Raw genomic sequence first — 21,244 nt, 5'->3', positions numbered from 1 at the left:
ATTAGAGAAAGTAGTAAATCTTAGTCAAGAAAATGAGCTCATTGAAAACTAAAATAGAGCCAAGATCAATCAGTATTGAGTACTGGATAGCAATAATCAATAAAACAAAAATATGATAAAGGTTTAAAAAGGGAAATTGATCAGTGAAATAGATTAGGTAAATAACATACAGAAACAAATATAGCAGTCTAGTGTTTGAAAAACCAAAAGACACCAGTGCCCAGGGAGAAGAACTCACTATTTAACAAAAACTTCCTAGAAAACTGGACAGCCATGTGACAGAAATTAGGTTTAAATCAATAACTCACACCATACACCAAGATAAGCTTCAAATGGATAAACCTAGTTATAAAAAGGTTCCATTATAAACAAATTAGAGGAACAAGAAATTACCTTTCAGATCTATAAATAAGGAAAGAGCTCATGATTAAACAAACTAATAAAGATCACTCAAGCTAAAATGGTCTATTTTAATTGTACAAAATTTAAAAGACAGATAAATATAGTGTAGTTAAAATGAGAAGAGAAACAGGTAAATGGGTTTTTGGGAGAGGGGATAATCTCTGCATCAAGTCTCTCTGATAAAGGTAAGTAAGGAACAGATTCAAATTTATAAGAATGAGCCAAGGGCAGCTAGGTGATTCAAGTGGATAAAAGAGCCAGGCTGTGGGGAACCAAGAGGTCAGGAAGAGGACACAGTTGCAGAGAAGAGAACAACATAACCTTGATAGGAAGGCAAAGAGTAATTTCCTCCCTGGCTCCAGATGCCAGGTCCTAGTCAAAATTACTTTTTTGTTGACCGTTTGCTTCCCATAATGAGCTAGCTTGGTCGAGAAGATAAATATATTACTTCTGGTTCAGGAAGAGTCAGAAGCCCGAGGAATGAGACTGAAGCCAGAATAAACCAAGACTGTTAGAAGCCTGCTGGCATAGTGTCTTGTTTAAGCCTTCCGCTCATGTTTCTTCTGTGAAACTCCTACCAGACACACTGGCCCACATTTAAGGGAACAGGAGATTACAGGTTCAGACATTTCCTAGCTGTGAGATCTTGGGCAAGTTATTTAACCCAACTAGCTTCTACTGCTCTTTTGCTGTGGAACTGCAACTCATTAGCAATTCTAAGATGGAAGTTGAGGGGTTAAAAAAAGAGAGCCATTCCTCAGTAGATAAATGGTCAAAGGATATGAAGAGAGTTTTCAAAACTATCAATAGCTATTTTTAAAAAAAGTTCCCAAACACCAACAATTAGAGAAATCCAAATGAAATCAACTCTTAAAGTTCTACCTCCCACTCATAAGACTGGCAAAAATGTCAAATGTTGGAAGGACTTTAGGAAAACTGGTACACTAAAGTACTGTTGGTGGAGTTGTGAATAAATTGGTCTGGCCATTCTAGCTAAAACTATGCCAAAAATGTTACTAAATTGTGCATAGCAATTGACCCAGCTATATATTTCTACTAGGCCTATACCCTAAAGAGATTAAAAAGAACCTATAAGAACAAAGACACTTAGAGCAATTCTTTTCACACTAGCTAAAAATTATAAACTAATGGGATGTCATCTTTATTAGGTAATGGCTAAACAAATTATGGTATAAAAATGTAATAGTAAACTGGATAATTTCAGAGGAAACTGGAAAGACTTCTATAAACCAGTGCAAATCAAAGTGAACAAAACTTGAAGAAAACCTTTTTAGAGAAAATTATGTAGAGAAAAACAATTTTGAAAGATTTTGGAAGTCTGATCAATACAGTCACAAACTTCAATTCCAAAAAACCAAAGATGGAACATGCTAGTCCCCTCCTACAAGAGAGGTGATGAACTTAGAATGTAGAGAGAAATATACATTTTTGGGCATGGCCAATGTGGGAATTTGTTTTTCCAGATTATGTATGTTTATGATAAATGTCTTATTTTTCAGGGCATTTTGTTATTGTTGCTCAATTAAAGAGGGAGAGAATAAAGGATTATAAATGCATCCAAAGTAAATGTACATTTTAGACATTAAACTAGAATATAGTGAAAAGAAATCAATAGCTCTAAGGGAAAAAACAAAATTTTAAAAAAGATAATGTCATAATATAAAATATAATCTGCTATCAAAACAATTTAACTGGAAAAGTCAAGGAGAATTATTTGAGAATCGCTGTACTCCCAAAATACCATTAAAAAAAACTTGGGCATTGTATTTCAATAAATCACAAATGAAAACTTCCCATTCTTAGACTCATAGAACAAAGCGAAGATGGAAGAAGTGGAGAAGTGGAAGTGGAGAAGACTCCACTGATCACTTTCTGGGAAAAAAAAATCACAAAAGGAAATCTCTGGAATGTCATAACCAAAATCCAAACCTTTAAAGGCAAAAGAAAAATACTATAATCTAAGCCAAAAAGAAAGAATTCGGGAACCAGAGAACTACACCAAACCCAGAAAAGACCTATTATATACAGGAGGAAAGCCTAGAATGTACTATTTCAAAAGGCAAAGACATAGGCTTACAACCACAAAAATAGACCTTTAATGGAATAGAGGAACTTCAGGCATTCCTGATGAAAAGACCAGAGCTGAGTAAAAACTGTAAAATACAAACACAAAGAATAAAGAGAAACTTAGAAAAGTAAATTTGTTTAATCTATTTGAAGGGGCTGTATGACACTGCATTAAGTCAAATGGGAGAGAAGACACAAGTATCTTTAGAACCTTGACTCTAAAGTAGTCTGATGTTTTAAAAGGGAAAAGAAAAGGCAGGGTAGTGTAGTAAGTGTAAAACAAAAAAGAATTAAGAGGGAAATTTATTGGAGTTTCTGAGAAGAGTATATAAACAAGGTCAAAATGAATGGGGTAAATCAGACAATTAGATGAACTAGGCAAAGGAAGTATGAACACACACACACATATACACAAAGTTTATCGAAGAAATACAGTTGCAGGTCAGGAATTTAAGGTAAAGAAAATGAACTTTTAATTCTGAATGGTAGGACCTGAATTAGGTATTAAAAAGGAAAAGATAAAGAAAAGAACCAATGATCTGGCTCTGAGTGAGTAAAAAGAAGAGAGCTAGAGAATGAAAGTATATTTATTGATTCAGTTATAAACCACAGGTATTGATCACATTCCTTCTCCTTTAATACTTCTTTGTAACAAGGGGAAGAAAGGTGCTAAAAGAAGAAAAAATAAGGCAAAAAACCCCCTTTGAAACAAATTTCTCAAAAGCATCAAGTTTCTATAGGTATGGTGTCTAAGCCCCATAGGGAACTGACTTAAATATATAAAAACACAAGGCTTTCCCCAATAGATAAGTGGTCAAAAGACCTAAATAATTCTCAAAGGATTAAACTGAAGCTTATCTCCAACTATATGAAAAATATTTTCAATTACTACTAATAATAGGAAGACAAAACTATTTTGAGGTTTCAATTCAGACCTATCAGATTTGTTGGAAGGAATATGGGAGGAAGACAGACACACAGCTTCACTTTTGGTAGAGTCGTAAATTAGTCCAGCTATTCTAGAATGCAATTTAGAACCAACCAAAAAGTTACTAAACTGTACATGCTGTTTGACACAGTAATATCATTACTAGGGTTATCTCTCAAAAAAGATCAAAAGCAGAGGAGAACAAACTATATGTCCAAAAATCTTGATAGCCGTGGATGTAGCCAAGAATTATAATTATTAGAGCAAAGAACTGGAAAAATAGAATTAATTAATTAGCATTGACTTAACAAATCACAGAAAATGAAATGTAATGAAATATTATTAAGCCATAAGAAATGGTGCCAGAGAATTCCAGAGAATTCTGGGAAGATTTGTATGAAATGATGTAGAGTGAAATGGATGCGGCCCAGAGAACAATTTATACAATGATTATAATACTGTCACAGAAAACAACTTTAAAAGACAAACACTCTGAATTACTAAATACTCCATTGATAAGACCAATGTTGAATCCTGTTTCTCTCCACTCCTACCTCTGACAGAGATGTAAATGGACAAGAGCTACAGAATGATACAGATTTTCTGATATAGCCAATATGTGGTAGATTTGTTTATCATTATTTATTAAGTACAGCTAACTTGGAGGGCTTTTGGGAAGGGAGAATGGAGGAGAAAAGATGATGATGCCAAAAAAAGAAAAAAAGAGAAATATTATTTTTAAAAAAGAGGAGAGAAGGAAACTCAGGAGGAACAGACAAGCAGAATATATACTGTGTAAAATTTAACATGTACTCAACATTCCCTCCTTCAAGATTTCAAATACAATCCTTTTGTCCTGTTCTTCTTTGTATATATGTTTGTTATGTTTCTTGAGTTCATAATGATAAAAGTCATTGGGGGGGGGGGGATTTTTGGATGGAAAAATGTCAAGGGAAGGTTTCATTTTTGTTGTTTTAGAATTTGGGTGCCCTGAGCATTTCTTTAGACAAATGGGAAGGAAGTAAAGAGGAATAGATGAGGATGTATCATAGAGAGAGCTACTGAAGCAAGAACATGAAAGAATTGGGAAGGAATGCTATTAGGGGGAATCAGCCTTAGTGAAGAGTTGAGATCTTTTCTTCTGTGACCAGAGGTTAGAGAAGATGGGGGGGGGGGGGGGGGGAATGAAGCAAAGTATTGAGAAAGGAAAGGGGGGAGAGTTAAAGGGGGCACATATCAGATCATTTCAATCTTTTCAACAAAGGAGGTAAATTCTTACTTCCAAATATGGGGGGGGAGGGCAGGAGAATAGAGTTGTGGTTGGAGTGAAAGAAGAAAATGTTTTATGAGGCAGCAAGTTGATAAGTTTATCCTAGAGTCAAATGCATCCTGTTTATGCTCAGTCCTGCTCCTACAGAGAATACCCTATAGATCATATCCACAGACTCACAATGATAAGTACTTGTTGACTAATAAGGCAGAGGAAAAAAATGTTAGACTTTAGTATATTCTCTTGCTGTTCTCATAGCCTTATGTATTCAAGTCCTCTTTTCCTATGGAAACCTGGCACCAGTTTAAAGGGATGTATCTGCATTTTAACAAAATTAGGCTGGCAAAATAGGCTAAAATGAAAACTACAACCACACAGATGTTTATCTCCATCATTTAAAGACTGAAATGCTCAAATATCTAACCTCAAAGAGAATTCTTGTTCCAGCGTTGTAGTTTTGACTCTAGATTCATTATCCTGAAAGAAAATGGTACCAAGGTCATTAGTATTGACATCTAACATTAATAATCATTACATACTCTTACCCAGTTAATCAGATCTTTTGATTGTATAGCCTTCCATACTACTAGAAATGGCTAATTCTATTCTATTGCATTTTTCGCTTCAAGTCACTGCAAGGCCTCACAAAAAAAATTAGCGTGTTCTTCATTCTCTCCAAAATTCTGCCTCTAAAACAGCAATAATATGGCTATTACTACACTCATTATCAACTATCCAATGGTGACAAATAAAGATATAAAAAAGCTATCAAGTAGGATCACTATAAAGCTGGAAAGAATACCAACAAATAGGAATGAAAATCTATTCATTCTAAGCAATTACAGTCATGATAACTTCATAGCTGAATGTTATTAACATTATATATTAGACTATTCTGTCTAATAGTGCCATTCTTATGAGAGGTGTTTAATGGCTGTTGAATTTGAACTCAACTATAAAAAACTATGCTGGGAAGTCAAGCCAAAATCAAATAAGTCATGTTTAAGGCTATAACTTTTGCCCAAGGTCCTTCTACTAGGTTGAGAGATTCAGGAAAAAAGGATATACATTTCTAGAAGCAATGGTTTTATAAAGGGGAGATCTAAATATTCTAAATACCTAGGTTAATATACAAATGTAGGCTCATGATACTACAATAACTCTTGCTTTGGGTTTAGTCTAAACTTTAAGTCTAAAACTAGTTGATTGAACTATTGATTTTCTTCATTATCCTAATTCCAGGTTACCAGCATATAAATTAAACATGTCTAAATTGACATAAAAAGAGACTATATCAAATTAACCATTCAATCTGAAACCTAAGTTGTTTACTGAACTTCTTATTTAGATCAAACAATAGAGCTTTAATGTTCATTGAGTGCTAAGCAGAGCAATTTTAATTGTTTATACTTTGAGTTATATATTCAGTCTCAATAATTTCAAAGTTCCTGGAACCAATGCTATACTCAGACTATGCAATTATAATATCTCTTAGGAGTTTAATGGCTAAATGTCCAGGACCAAAACTATTTTCATAGAAAGAGATCATCTAAATTAAGCAACTTCAAAATCTCACTGAACCTTACAGTTAAAAGCAACTATCTTAACTAGTCCTTTACCTTTCACCCTTTCTTCCTGCCAAATAATTATCTAATCCTTTCCATGAACCTAAAAGAAGTTTCCCCCCCCTTCGGTTTCTTAGTCAAATACTAAGGCCATGTGACTTCTCAGTTTGGTAGATTTAATCTTACTACTATTCAGGACACTTTTAATTACACCTAAATTGAATCAAGTGGATTGGCACCTAAAAAAAATACACCCAAATTGTCCCTGTTTTCTCTCACTTCATATATCCTTTTTCAGTCATCTATGTTGATATTTTCATGATCCTTTTTTTTTTAATGTTGAAGGCTCTTCATACTGTGAAGATTTTCATCGCCTCTTACTTATTTTATTTCTTTTGAGATCCTGCTGTTCCATGAACAAATGGCAATGAGCTTCAGGAGGCATATGTGGCATTTAAAAAAATAAAATAAAAATTGGGCTTCTGCAGCAGCAAGCAACCTGGGATTGCTAACAGTGTATTTTCCCAAGAACGATCCAGATGAATTGCCTCTTCTTATTCAAATTTGGACCCAACTCATTGTATCTCATGTACAAAATATACAAACTGAAAAATGAACTCATGCATTTATATACATACAACTTCAAGCCATAATTTGGGCAGAATTAGACAACTATGTTATCTTCACTTTTTCAGTATGCATTACTACATCAATCTCTTTTCTTTGACTCTGAATCTCAAGGAGCAGGCCCTTGATTCAATACAATCAGTACAATGTCTTATTCACCAAAGACTCTTGGGAAAAACATTAATAGGGAATCACTTGTATACTTGTTTCAGCTTTGTGTGGGTCATCTTCCATGACAGTGAAGAATGCCCATGGGTAAGCAGATTTTATGCCTTAATAGATGCTGATACACAAAATGCCAAACAAAGTTCTACAATTACATTTGTCACAGAATATCATATAACTTTAACAGATGCATGAGAAATACCTTATCCAAAGACAACTGTTAAGGTTTTTAATATTTCTCTATAAAAGTGCTTTTCATTAATGAAGAAGACAATAAGACCATATGATCTCCATATCTCAGACAACTATGTGATTCTAAAGATGTGGTTCATTATAGAAAATTATATCAGAAAAAAGCCTTCCTATTCTCTTGTATTTTCATCAAAGTCCATATAGTTGGTCTATATGTTTTTTAAAAGATTTTATAGTGGGGGCAGCTGGGTAGTTCAGTGGATTGAGAGCCAGGCCTAGAGACGGGAGGTCCTAGGTGCAAAACTGGCCTCAGACACTTCCCAGCTGTGTGACCCTGGGCAAGTCACTTGACCCCCATTGCCTAGCCCTTACCACTCTTCTGCCTTGGAGCCAATACACAGTATTGACTCCAAGATGGAAGGTATGGGTTAAAAAAAAAATTTATAGTGAAAGTAAGGTCATAAGTTGGCATTTTTGTCAATTTTTAAAATAATAGTTAACATCCAAGATCTTTTATATACCTTTAATTTCTTTTCCCTTATTGACTTATTTAATTGACCAATAAAAGGGTTGCATGTCACAATCTAAATCATACTCATTTTCACCCCTATATATAAAACATTTTAGCAATCTCGACAATTCTAGTAGAGCTAGCATTTCAAGACTATCATACCAACTAGTAGAACTTTGCCTAAGATTAAAAAGATTCAGAAAAAAGATTAGACCCTAAAAGATAAGCTAGCTTCATTTTCACGGGATTTGATAAGACATAAAACATACTTTTCCCTTCTACAGACCAGAGAGAAATCAAACATGCAAAGTTAGGATAAGTTGCAACCAAAAAGAACAAAAAGCAATTCTGGCAGATGTGGCAACTTGTTATGCAATGACCCCATAGATCACAGAGTGTAAAAGTTGCTTGTAGTATTTAAACTTTACTCATTTGGAGAGACACATACACCTGGGACAGGAAGACTAAGAGAAAGAGCTACTCTAAACTATGGTACCTCAGGATTGAATCTATTGCAACACTATTTTATCCAAGCAAAGGAAGGATAAAGGAATGTCTCTATTCTAGATGCACAAGCCTTAAAGGCTTAAGACAAATATGGTAGAAATCCAGATATTATGGGCAAAATCTATATATCTAAAGCTTAACTAAGACTACATCTCCTAGCTTTCTGACCCTTAAATCTGGTAACAATGGATTTCTGGGGAATTGTACATCCCACTTTGCTTATATAGAATAAACTTGGAAAAAATTATGCTCAATATTTCTTCTCTCTGGGGGGCAAAGAGGTACCTAATAATTCACTCACAGACCACCTTTACCTTCTCCAACCTAAAGGAAATCATTTAAAAGTATTCATATATGGTAATTAAAACCTTCTGGCTGAGAATATTCTCCAAAATCTCAGATGACAATAAGAACCATGTGGTTTATTCAAGTAAATGAAGACTCACCTTATTGACAGGGACCTTGCCAACCACAAGAGAAGGGGTCTGCCAGAGTCCCTCGTTTGCAATATCCTGACCAGCACTGTTTGCTTCAAGCACCTCTTTCTGGTTCAGAGAATTTCTGAGCAAAACAAAACAGAATGCAGAGTAATCCTGAGAAGATGCTGACAACTAAGAAGAATGACCAGTAAGCAAAGAAAACTCCTATCATTTGGAAGGATGACCTCAAAGTAAATTTAATGAACAAGTTAGATGAGAGGCCCACTGTAGAGTCCTGGCTTTTATAGAGTAGGGGAGTCAGAGCCTAGCCCAAGGTAGGTGCTTAATAAATGCTTCTTTGGTTGAATCACTCATTCAATCTTAATATACCTTAAGAAAAAAAGAGGCAAAATTGAATCTTATTTTAAAAGAAAATAGGATTCTATGATCTAGAAAAAGGAATGATATTACCTTGATTAATGCAAATGCTCTGATTACCATGACCATAGTTGATTAAATTGCATCTGGAATTCAAACTTCCAATACCACATTTAAGAGCAACCTTACCAGAGGTATGCCCACAGGAGGAGAACCAGGTGGTAAGGCATCTGGAAAGCATGTCTTATGAGAAACTGATGAAAAAATTAGGGATATTATGCCTGAACTGAAGACTAAAGGGAAACATAAAAACTGTCTTTAGGTATTTGAAAAACTGGCACAGAAAAAACTTGTTTAGTATCCCCAAAAAGGAAGAACTAAAGACAAGAGAAAGTTACAAGGAAGCATATTTTAGTTCAACAATTACATTGATTACATAATGGAGAGTTCTCGATTCCCTCAGTAATTCTAGCTCTTAGCCCCTTCAAATTATCTTGTATTCATATGGGCCCATGCTGTATCTCCTATAGAATGTAAATTCTTCAAGCAAAGGATGTTTTATTTTTTGTCTCTTTTATGCCCAGTACCTCCTATGTGGTAAGTGCTTGGTGATTTTTTTGAATCAACTTCAAATAATTCATCTTTTCCTTGTCCTTCATTATCATAGACAATCTGGAATAGTTTTGAGCATATGGATAAAATGTAGTTTTAATTTACTATGATTTCTGAGTGAAGAGAACATGTGATCAATCAATTGGGAGAATAGGAAGACAAGACTTTACAAACTGTCTCCCCCCTCCCCAAACCATGTCACAACCAAACAAACTAATCTGTAACACAACCAATCAACCTTTTCCTCCAATCCTCAATTTAGCTCTTCCCTCTTCTGAGAGATTTCCAAATCTCTGTCATGTCCTTTCTAAGATGGACTGAGACCTCAGGCATCACAAGCAGAAGTGTTTCCTAACCCTTCTAGCCCTTAAATACCTTCTCAGCAGTAACTTGTGAGCAAGATCCCCACCTCTTCTCTTTTCATTTTGGATAGAATGGAGCAATCCAAATAGGATGAACATAACAGATATCACATTATCTTTCACTAAAAGCTATTGTTCTTCCTTACTGCTTACCATCAAGGACACCAACATCCTTTCAATCATCCAGGTTTTCATGACCTCAATGTCATTTTCACTTACTCACTTTCCCTTACACAACATTCACATAATCAACTGCCAAAACTCATTAGTTCTACCTTCATCTATCTCAAATCTGAACCCCTCCTCTTTTTGCACAACTAATTCAACCATTTATCACCTCTGGTTCATACTGTTGCAATAGTATTTTAACTGGTATCCTTGATTAAAGGCACTCCTCAGTCCAAGAAATAAACTGCTTTTCCTAAAGTATAGTTCTATTCACATCACTGTCCTACTCAATAAACTTAAGTGGCTTCCTATTGATTGCAGGATCAAATATTTCATATTTATTGCAGTATTTTAAAATTACTTTTTATCTAATTTATAAAATACAGGTAATTATATTAGTATGCATATATAAAAATTATATACATGTTGAAGGTATATGCTGATAAAATTTTTAATGATATGGGTATAAAATAGTTGGTGACTGCTAGTCTATTGGAAAATGCCTTTAACTAGACGTAAAGGGATTTGGATTTTAGTTCTACCTTTTGATTCTGTCAGGCAGCCCTGAAGAGTTAGTATATTTATTTCACTGATCCAGTTAAAAAAAAACACTAGACCCTCTGCTTAGAAATTAATTATATGATTTTAGGATTAGGAATGAGAGAAAAATGAGATTAAATATCTTCTCTCAAAATAAGAAAGAACATCTAGAGAAAGAACTATGGGAGTAGAAATCCAAAAGAAAACATATAATATATCACTTGTTTATGTGGATATATGACATGGGGTTTGAGTTTTAAAAAATTAAACTATTACAAAAATGAATAATATGGAAATAGGTTTTGAGTGATAATATATGTATAACACAGTGGAATTGCTTGTCAACTCTGGGAGGGAGACACAACATGAATCATGTAACCATGGAAAAAAATTTAAAACAAAATTTAAAATAATTTTTAAATGGTAGGAAAGAAAAAATGATAGGAAAGATAGAAGAGAAAGATCTAGGCTCCTTGCTAAGAAAGTAAAAAAACAGTTAAGTCATCAAACAGTATATGAAAGATAAAATATCTAATTAAATAAAATACTCTGAGTTCTATATTTATTTGGTTTGTAAGAATACTATTCATAACAAAATAAAAACCTCTATTTACAAAATTTTATGAAATTATGTATCACAAATTGAGTCATTAATTCAAGATTAGCTGTTTTTGGCTCATATTTTGATCTTTATTTGGCACATAAAGATCATTAGAGAAAACAGTGGCTGAGGGAAATAATATACCTCTTTATACATATCTATCTCAGCATTCACACATGTAAATACAAAGGGTAATTTACCAGAGTGTGGAATATAGTTTGAGCAGTACCTTATGTTAGAAAGATGAAATTATTATATGATTCTACTGAATTGTTGATTTCTGCTCAGAGAAATCAAGACTGGAATATAAAGGACTAGTCAATTCAAAACTGGAGGGTTACTTACAATACAGGAATTCTTTTTTTTTCATTGTCAAATTCAATTGTCATATTGTCAATTTTTTTAACATTAATTTTATTTATTGTATTTATTTAAAAAACATACTTGGAATTGCTAATAAATTTAAAATAAAACAAAATGGATTGATATCAGAGGCTAACATTTTCTTTTTTTTGTCTTACACTTAAAAAAATGTATTTATTTTAAAAATATTTTTCCATGTGTACATAATTTATTTTCTTTCCCTCCCCTCTTCCCTTTACCGTCCTAGAGCTAACAAGCAATTCTACCAAGTTGTACAAATGTTACTCACTTGATATCTATTTCCATATTATTTATTTTTGCTATAAAGAGATCTTTTAAAGCCCAAACCCCAACTCATATACCCATAGATACAAGTGATAAGTCATATGTTTTTCTTTTGTGCTTCTATTCCTATAGTTCTTTCTCTCAATGTGGATAGCATAAGTCTTTCAGGAGTGTCCTGGATTATTCCATTGCTACTAGTAGTAAAGTCCATTACATTGGATTGTTCCACATTTTCACTTACCAAGGTTCTCTTGGGTCTGCTCATTTCACTCTGCATCAGTTTACTGAGGTTCTCCCAGTTCATATAGAAATCCTCCAGATCATCATTTCTTACAGCACAATAGTATTCCATCACCACCATACACCACAACTTGTTCAGCCATTCCCCAATCAAGAGACACCTCCTCATTTTCCAGTTTTTCTGCCACCACAAAGAGCGTGGCTAGGAATATTTTTATACAAATATTTTTCATTATTATCTCTTTGGGGTACAAACCCAGTAGTGGTATTGCTAGATCAAAGGACATGCAGTCTTTTAAAGTCTTTTGGACATAATTCCAAATTGTCTTCCAGAATGGTCGAATTAATTCACAACTCCACCAGCAATGTGTTAATGTCCCAATTTTGCTGCATGGCCTCCAACATTTATTATTTTCCTTAACTGTCATATTGGCCAATCTCCTAGGTGTGAGGTGATACCTCAGAGTTGTTTGATTTGCATTTCTCTAATCAGGAGGTATTCAGAACACTTTTTCATGTGATTATTGATAGTTTTGACTTCTTCAAACTGCCTATTCATGTCCCTTGACCATTAATACAGGAATTCTTAAGATGAAGCCTGACAATCTTAATAAACCAATTCCCTAGTTTATGAAGAAAATTTGCCTTTTCTCCTGATACTCAAAAGAAAAGAGTTAAAAAGAAAAATTACCTGGTGATGACATTTTCTTGTACTGTCTTTTCCCTGGACTTAGAGAATTTGTTTCCATCTTTCAATAGGTACTGCTATAATATGCAAGATGACAAAAAGAAAAATGAGTTTATTTACTGCAACTTTCTACATTGTGGTGACCCACGTCACAATAAATAACTATGCTAATATTCTAAGACTAAAACGAAAACCACAGAGGTGAAAGAATCCTACACTTAGAATTTAAGTAGACAAGGGTCCAAGCAACTTAGAAGCACACAATGTTAACAATGGTCAGAAACTTTTATTTAACACAGTCCCTTCATTTTACAGATGAAGAAATGAGTCCAGAGAAAGGGAAGTGACTTATTTAACACATAGCTGGTTGCAGAAACAGGACTAAATACAGTAAGGTCTCTTGACTCCCTTGACCAGGGTTCATCTTGCTAACCCATGTCTTTAGCCTCAATGAAAACAGCTCACATTCTTTGTTTTAAAATTTATAAAAGCTCACCCTCATCAAAACCTTGTTAAGTCTAAGTGCTATCATTTCCATTTTTATAGATGAAACTGAGACTTGGTGTTTATGTCTCTTCTGGGGTCACACAACTAGGAGGATTTTAAAGCTGTGGTTTAAACCCCAGTCTTTTGATTCTAAGTTCACTGGTCTTTCTTGTTAGAATGATCATATCTATGACAAAGGAATGTGTGAACCAAAAAGGAAAAAATATTAGGAGTGTAGTGTACTACATACTATAATAGGAGATAACTTCAAAAGACTCAAAGTAAAGTCTAACTAAAAACAACCTCCTCCTAGTTAAAGTATTAAAATCACCTATTTTCAGTCTTGAAATTCTAACTCACTTTAAAAAGATTCACAAAGGAAAAACTAGCAAAAAATGGGAGAAAAAGAAAAAACTATCATTATAGGAAGATGTTATTTTCATATTTCAAATTATAAATGCTATGAAATACATATTAAATATCTATCAAAATACAAGTAGACAACTATTGGAAGGCTGATAAGCAAAAACATTACTACATAGAAACTGTGGTCTGCAAGTTAAAATAAAATGTTACTATGAAATTAAAACATTCATACCTGGTCCTTCCCCCTTATTTCCTGATTCCCTTGGTTGAGTTCCTTCATTCTTGGTTTCTTTGGGTTCTCTAGCTCCACCTCCTGAGGATTTCCTCTTTTTCTTTAAAGAAAAATTAAATGTGATTTGAAAATAAACTGCTAACACAATGGTTCCTTTGGCTGGAAGAGACACATACAATATGGAAAGGAATAAATATTTCTCTCCCACTTTATTCTAAATAATCATGACTAATATAGTGGATTCACTGTGCATTGATACATATAACAGAAGGCCTATAAAGTTCATAGCATTTAAATGTACTGTTATACAATGATGAAACCAATTACTAGAAAGAAATAAAACGATAATATCAGTCAATGTCCATAATCCCCTCAAACAGAATGTCCTATGAAGAGTATCTCAAACTCAGCATGTCTAAAACTAAACTCAATATTTCTCCCCTCATTATCATTGGGAGTACCACCATTCTCCAAGTCACCCAGGCTCAAAACTCAGGTGTCATCCCCAACTCATTACTCTTTCACTCTTCTACTTTCAATATGTTGTCAAATCCTACAGATTTTACCTTCATATAGCTCTCTCATATGCCTCAAGCTCTCCTCTGACATCACCCTAGTTCAAGCCCTCATCACCTCACAGTGGCCTGCTGAGCTAGCATACCTTCCACCATAGTACATTTTCTATTTATCTGTCAAAGTGATTTTCCTAAAGTTCAGGACTTTATGTCAACATATCAACCATACCTCTCACTCCATCCCCTCTCTCAACAAACTCCAATGGCTTCCTGTTACCTCTAAGATCGAATATAAAATTCTGTTTGGCATTCAAAGCCTTTTACAATCTGGTTTACAAATCCATTCCCCCACTCCTACCCTTTCTATTTCACTTATGCCTACAGATTCTATAATCCAGCAATACCAGTTCTCCCTGCTTTTCCTTAAACAAGACTATCTCTCACCTCTGGGCATTTTCTCTGGCTGCTCCCCATGCCCTGAATGCTCCCCATGTCTTGAATGCTCCCCCACCTCAACTCTTGCCTCCTGGTTTTCTTCAAGTCTCAACTAAAATCTCACTGTTTACAAGAAGCCTTTTCCAAAATCCCTTAATGTTAGTGCTTTCCTATTATTACCTACAATTTATCACATATATATACACATACATAAATATATATATATAAACACATATTTTTTTTGTCTCCTGCATATGACCATAGGCTTTTTGAGAGCAGCAACTGCCCTTTGCCTTACATTACCTATCCCCAGCACTTAGCACAGTGCCTGGCATAGAGTAGATACTTAATAAAAGCTAACTATCAGACTGTGACTTGACTCCTGCTGCAGACTCTTCTTCCACATCTAGGCCTATTGAAACTTGAAGGTCTAATGCAGGTGCCACCTCTTCCATGAAGGCTACCAAGAATTCCTCCCTCCTCTGGTCTCTAATGCCTCTGCTCTTAACTCTCTATGCCCTCATCTCTAATAATAATTACAAAGTTATCATCATACTTTAAAGTCTGCAAAATGTTATTCATGCATTCTCACATTTAGGCCTCACAACAACCCTATGAGGTAAGTACTAGATATTATTCCTATTTTACAGATAAGGAAACTAAGGCTTAGAAATTAAAAAGACACCGTTATGGTTAAAGAGTTAGTATGTTTCAGAGCCAGACTCTAAACTTGCCTTCTTGACTCTAAGACTAGCACTTACTCTATCATCTGTATCACATAAGAGATCTGTAATAGCAAAGGTTGTTATTTCTTTCATTTTTTATCCTCATCATTCAGCTCATATTCTCACACACAATAGACAGTTGAAATCTAATAAAAATCCAAACTAACAAAATCTGAATGCCTCACTTCATTTTAAATACCTTATGCGAATATCCTTGTGATTCACTGAAGCCTCCTTCAAATCAGGGTCTTTACAGTCTTCCATGATTTTTACAACTTATCTCTTCTTTACCCGTAATTATTCACAACTGTAAAAAATTGATTGCATTATGTAAGATTATGTACATATGAAATTCAACTCATGGCTAGTTCAAACTGTTCCACGGGCCATTCCTTGTAAAAACACAGTGCAGCATATTGTCTTTGTGGAATAGCTAATTTTACAAGACATTAAGAATCCATCAACAGAAAACCAGTAAAGGAATTAAGCTTAAATATCCACCTAAATTACCAATAGCCCAAAGTGCCATTCCTCCTGAGCTTTCTGTCCTGATAATCTATGAATTTCATTAATCCCCGATTTCTATCATTATGTAATTAGTTTCTCTAAAAAGGACAAATTTCAAGAAGTCACTAAAAACTTTCCTAAGATTTATAGGTTGCCAATTACCAGATTATTCAATAATAATTAATTGTGAATTTTATTTCTGACAAAGATTCCAGTTTTTAAAAAAAATCAAAAAAACCTGGCCTGCTAAAGCCCTTTATTGAGGCGCTTACTTGGCCTTAATTCCAGCAGAGAAGAGAATGGTGATTTTCAATATTGGAGCCATGTTCTATCAGATAAAAATGAGAAAATACTAAACATAAACCTTGAAGCTAGGGAAACAAAATGAAGTCACAGATAGCATACTTCCAGAGAATTGGGGAAATAAACTGCCATCAGGTAAAAGGAAAAGGGCAGAAAGTCCTTACTGAGCCAGAGGTTCTAAGACAGAAGGCACATATCAAAGAAATAAACTGAAACTGGAAAGGAACAGGGCTGGATTAGGGCAGTCCGAAAGGAAAAGTGTTGGAAGTTTAGGTTTAAGGGGAAGGGGGAGAGGGGGGGAGAGAAGGCATCCTGAAGCAATAAATTGATCCTGAAGCTGAGAAGGCCAAATGAGCCAGATAAAGAAGAAAATTTCAAAGAGAATATGGAAGAGGGAACAGAATATGTGAAGGGAGCAGAAGATGGGTAAGGAACATGTGGGGGAAATGGAGAAGTGGGAGTGGGAGACGGGAAGAAAAAAACAAAAAAAGGAGGGGAAAAGGTAGAAGAGAGGAAACGGAGAAGAGAGGGAGAAGTGGAATAGAACAGTGTGAATGGAGAGAACAGATTAAGAGGCCAGAGAACAAAGGTAAGGGAAAGTGAAGGGGAAGAAGAGGGAGAAAACTGGGAGAGAGAAAATATGGGCCAGAGAACAGGCAGAGTTTTGAGAAAGAGAAGGTGGAGAGCAGGGAGGGGCAGAACAGGAGGATGGGGGAAGGGAAGGATATTAGAGAAGATGAATAGGTGGGAGGGGAAGGGACGAAAAAAGGGGAAAATAACATGGAAGAGGAGGCAAAGGGAATGAAACCATGCCCAGAGGCGCCCGAGGAGGTGAGAGAAAGGAGGCCGCTGGCTCCCGGGGATACGAAGGGGGGTCCCAGAGTGCTGGGGCCTAGGCTGCACCGCGCCCTCCTCACCCTGACCTCCTGCCCTGCCGCCTGCGAGGAGTTGCCCCTCACCAGGTCCACCGTGGCCCGGGACTGAAGTGAGAAAAGCCCCGCCCCGGATCACCCACTACCTACGACTGTAAGGACGACAATGGCGACAACAACGATCCCGCCTCGTCCCTTCGGGAAGCCGACCGCCAGGCGTCCACGGGACCGGCCCACCGCGCATGCGCTCCAAGCCGCTTCCGGTGACCTGGTCTTCCCGCCAGCCACGTGCATAGCCACGTGGTCCCTCTGTAGGCCCCCGGCGGGCTTCTCTGGTCTGCCTAGGGGGACTGTGGGGGAGGGGTTGGTTGAGACCCATAGTGGGGAGCCAGGGTAGGGGAAAGACCTGGGTTGGGGGGGAGCAGATTAGTGGACTGCAAAAGCAGGTACCCAAGAAAGCCAAGGCCAGTTCTAGTGCTCCCTGGAGTAAGAAGAGGGTCCTATTGTCCTCTGCTCTGGTCGGACACATCTGGAGCGTTCCATATGGATCTGGGCACATCAAGGTTTAGGAAGGATATTGATGAGTTGTGGGCCATCCAAGGAAGGACCTTGAACTTACCTCTTAGGAGGATCAGTTGAAGAAAGTGGGAAGAGGCACCATGGAGCAGGGTAGAGCACTGAACTTAGGTTGGGCTTACTAAACTGTAACCACCTTGAACAAGTCAATGTCTTCATTCCCTCTCTGGGCTTTCCACCCCCCACCCCACCCCCACCCCCCAGGGGAGGAGGGTTGGGTTTACAGGTGGAGTGATCCCTTCCAGCACTAAATCTATGGTCCTATGTTTGGACTGGGTATGCATACAAAGGGCATTAGCAGTAGAAATCTTGAAGAAGTGTTGTAAGCCTCTGAGGGGAAGAGCGAGAAAAATAGAGAGTGAGAGAGACAGAGAGAAAGCCAGAGAGAGAGAGAGAGAGAGGAAGAGAGAGAGTGAGAGAGACAGAGACAGAGAGAGAGAGAGACAGAGAGAGACACAGAGAGAGAGAGAGAGAGAGACAGACAGAGACAGAGACAGAGAGACAGAGAGAGAGAGACAGAGAGAGAGAGAGAGACAGAGAAAGACAGACAGAGAGAGAGAGAAGCTACCCTTTTATCTCCCCACTCAGGCTACCACGTGGCTATGACAACTATATGGTTGCTTAAGTATGTTTTGTTTTTTCTTTTCTGATTTTAGATTCATGAGTATCTAAAACAAAACAGGTGAGGTCATTGGCTTGTAAGCTTTGAAAGGTTAAAAGACCTATCAGAGAGATCCAATACCTGCAGGTCATAGTAGGGTCTTCAAAAGCTGCAGCAACAGTCCATGGTGAGAGATCTGCTTGACCAAGCCTACTAGTGATTTGACCAGGCAGCTGAGACTGTCCAGCAAGCAAGGGAGGGACTTGTCCATCAGATATGCCACACCTGGAAATGAACTTGGTACCTTTGTTTTGACTCTCCTCTTCATCTTGAATGTTCTCCTTTCTTTCCTCCACCCTAGTTTCCATCTTCTTCTAAGATTCAGCTCAAAATCCCACCTTCTTCAAGAGGCCTTTCCTAGTTCCCCTTACCCCAATACTTCAACTGATAGTGCCTTCTTGCTGAGATTCCATCTACCCTGTATCTTGTAACATTTTTTTGTATGTTATCTTCCCCATTAGAATGAGAATTCCTTGAGGGCAAGGACTTTGTTTTTACCTTTCTTTCTATCCTCAGTGCACAGTGACTAGCATATAGTAGGCACATATAGTAAATATTTGTTGACTGACATGGTGGGTGACATAAATACTTGCTGACTGACTGATGAAATCTTCCCGTCAACCCCTATTACCTTTTATTCACTTAGTATGTCTTGTTTTATATTATCATTTTTATCTGTCCCCTTTCCACTCAAGTCCTATTAAATGCTTCATCATAAGGCTTTTGAGAATGCAAGATATGCCACTGGAGGTCTGGCAATTCCTAAGCAACCAGAAAAGCTTTGAGTGGACTTGGAAATAGACTGTGTGCCTTTAGTCCAAGTAGCAGCCTTAGCCAAGTTGGAAGGGGCTTAGCACCAAAAGGCAGACCACTAAAGGACAAAATTTTCAGGCATGACAACATGCAGAAATTGTCTACTAAGATGTTGCCAGTCTTCATTGATAGAGGCAATATTTATACTATTGAATTGTGTGAACTATATACTATTAATGATAATGAGAGCTCACATTTATATAGGCTTTAAAGTTTGCAAAGCACTTTAAATATATTATCTAATTTGATCCTCACAGCAGTCTTGTGAGGTAGGTGCTATTATCATCTTCATTTTACAAATGAGGAAACTGAAGCTGAGTTTAAGAGCTTTCTCTGTAAGGGAAGTAGGAAAGAGAGACATAGTAAGTGTCTAATTGTCTTATCTAAACTTGATTTCTCCCATCAGCCATTGAACATAAAAAGGACTTTTAGATATTTAAATTTGGTTGAATTATCTATATTTGGCATGCCTTCCAGGGCTCATCCCATTATTCCGCAGGCAGTAGGAACTTACCAGTTTTTGCTGAAACTGAATTGAAGTATAGAACATTTGAGAAGCTCCCTGGCTCTATGGGGAAATGATAAACTTGAAAAATGACTGATACTAAGTAGCCTATGAATCAATGTCCAATGAGAGATGGCCACAGAACATGTCAAAGAGCTCAACTTATGGGGAAGATTGTAAACCTTAAAATTTCTTAGACTTGTGAATGTTGAAAATTTCACCATTGGAAGGTTTCATGCTTGTAGGGAATTTCCTACTGATAGTGGGAACTCTATTGGAATGTGAACCCCATTGGCATGGGAGGTTCCTTCTCCTCCCTATTTGGGACTGCTTTAGGACAGAAACCTTTTGCTGAACAATGGAAAGGGCTTTGACCTATGCTTAAGCATAGAACAGGAAGTTCTTTGAGGCATGATTGATTTTAGAATTGATACAATAGAGATACTTGGAATGACAGAACCAGGTCTTGGAACTTCCAATCTCCACCCTACTCAGGGTAACAGGATTTAGGAAGGGCTGCAGCAAAGGATCAAGATTTAATTATTTGAGAATATGACCTTCAACAGACATGTGCAAAGCCACAGACCTCTGGGTGGTCCTGGGTTAAGCTAGAGCCATCATTGGCACAGGGAAGACATGGACAGTGATTGGTAGATGTGAGAACTGAGGGGAGGGAACTTGGATGGTTTCCTTAAAGATAGCAGGGTCTGAGGACTGAGGTGTGGGTGGTTGGAGAGGTTGTGCTCTGAGAAGTTTTGTTCTGAAGGAAGCTGGAGGTGGAGGCCCCTGAGACTGTTTCTCCATTTTGGTCACGTGAGTGATAGGGACTGATCTCTTTTCTTTGCCTCAGCTATCTAAGGGCTTGGGCCTTTTGGCCCAGCTTAAACAGAGGGGGTATTTAAGCCCTATTCCCTTCTCTCTCTCTCTCTAATACCTTTCTTCTCCTGTTTGTAATTAAACTCCATAAAAGGTTGACTGCTGACTTGAGTTTTCATTAAGGAATTACATAGCTGAATTCCTTGGCGACCTTAAATTAATATATATCAGTCTTTTAAGGTGATTTCCTTGTCACAAGATCACAGTGTTGGGAGGTAGGTACTGGTCAGAGAAGGCTTCCGAAAAAGAAGTCTGACTTCAAATGTATGATTAGGATGTATAGAGGTAGTAAGCACTCCAGTGAAGAAGCCATCCTAGCTGAAGCATTGCTTTTTGGGTAAGGGAGTAAGGGGTGATCAACTTAGTAGAGCAGGTTAGAGTTGGATCATGAAGAACTTATGACTGCTTACTTCTTTAGATTTGTGTTCCCTTATCTGTGAAATGAAGAGTTGAAAGATAAG

The 21,244-nt window shown here is 36.7% G+C and overlaps 1 protein-coding gene across 2 annotated transcripts in view; it reads right to left on the bottom strand.

Annotated features, from left to right (window-relative positions):
* Window positions 1-17,631, bottom strand: part of TOP1MT (DNA topoisomerase I mitochondrial) — an 86,022-nt gene extending 68,391 nt beyond the window's left edge. For both annotated transcript variants that reach the window (XM_056822950.1, XM_056822948.1), the window contains exons 1-6: window positions 17,503-17,631; window positions 15,870-15,977; window positions 13,996-14,095; window positions 12,915-12,988; window positions 8,702-8,816; window positions 5,113-5,165 (exon numbers count right to left, since the gene is read on the bottom strand). In XM_056822950.1, the coding sequence (XP_056678928.1) occupies window positions 5,113-5,165; window positions 8,702-8,816; window positions 12,915-12,988; window positions 13,996-14,095; window positions 15,870-15,934 (407 nt within the window). In that variant the 5' untranslated portion in view covers window positions 15,935-15,977; window positions 17,503-17,631. The remainder of the gene's footprint in view (window positions 1-5,112; window positions 5,166-8,701; window positions 8,817-12,914; window positions 12,989-13,995; window positions 14,096-15,869; window positions 15,978-17,502) is intronic.
* Between the last annotated feature and the right edge of the window lie 3,613 nt (window positions 17,632-21,244).

This window comes from Monodelphis domestica, chromosome 3 (genome assembly GCF_027887165.1).
Source record: "Monodelphis domestica isolate mMonDom1 chromosome 3, mMonDom1.pri, whole genome shotgun sequence".
Lineage (NCBI taxonomy): Eukaryota > Metazoa > Chordata > Mammalia > Didelphimorphia > Didelphidae > Monodelphis > Monodelphis domestica.
This window is presented reverse-complemented; position numbering and strand designations above follow the sequence as displayed.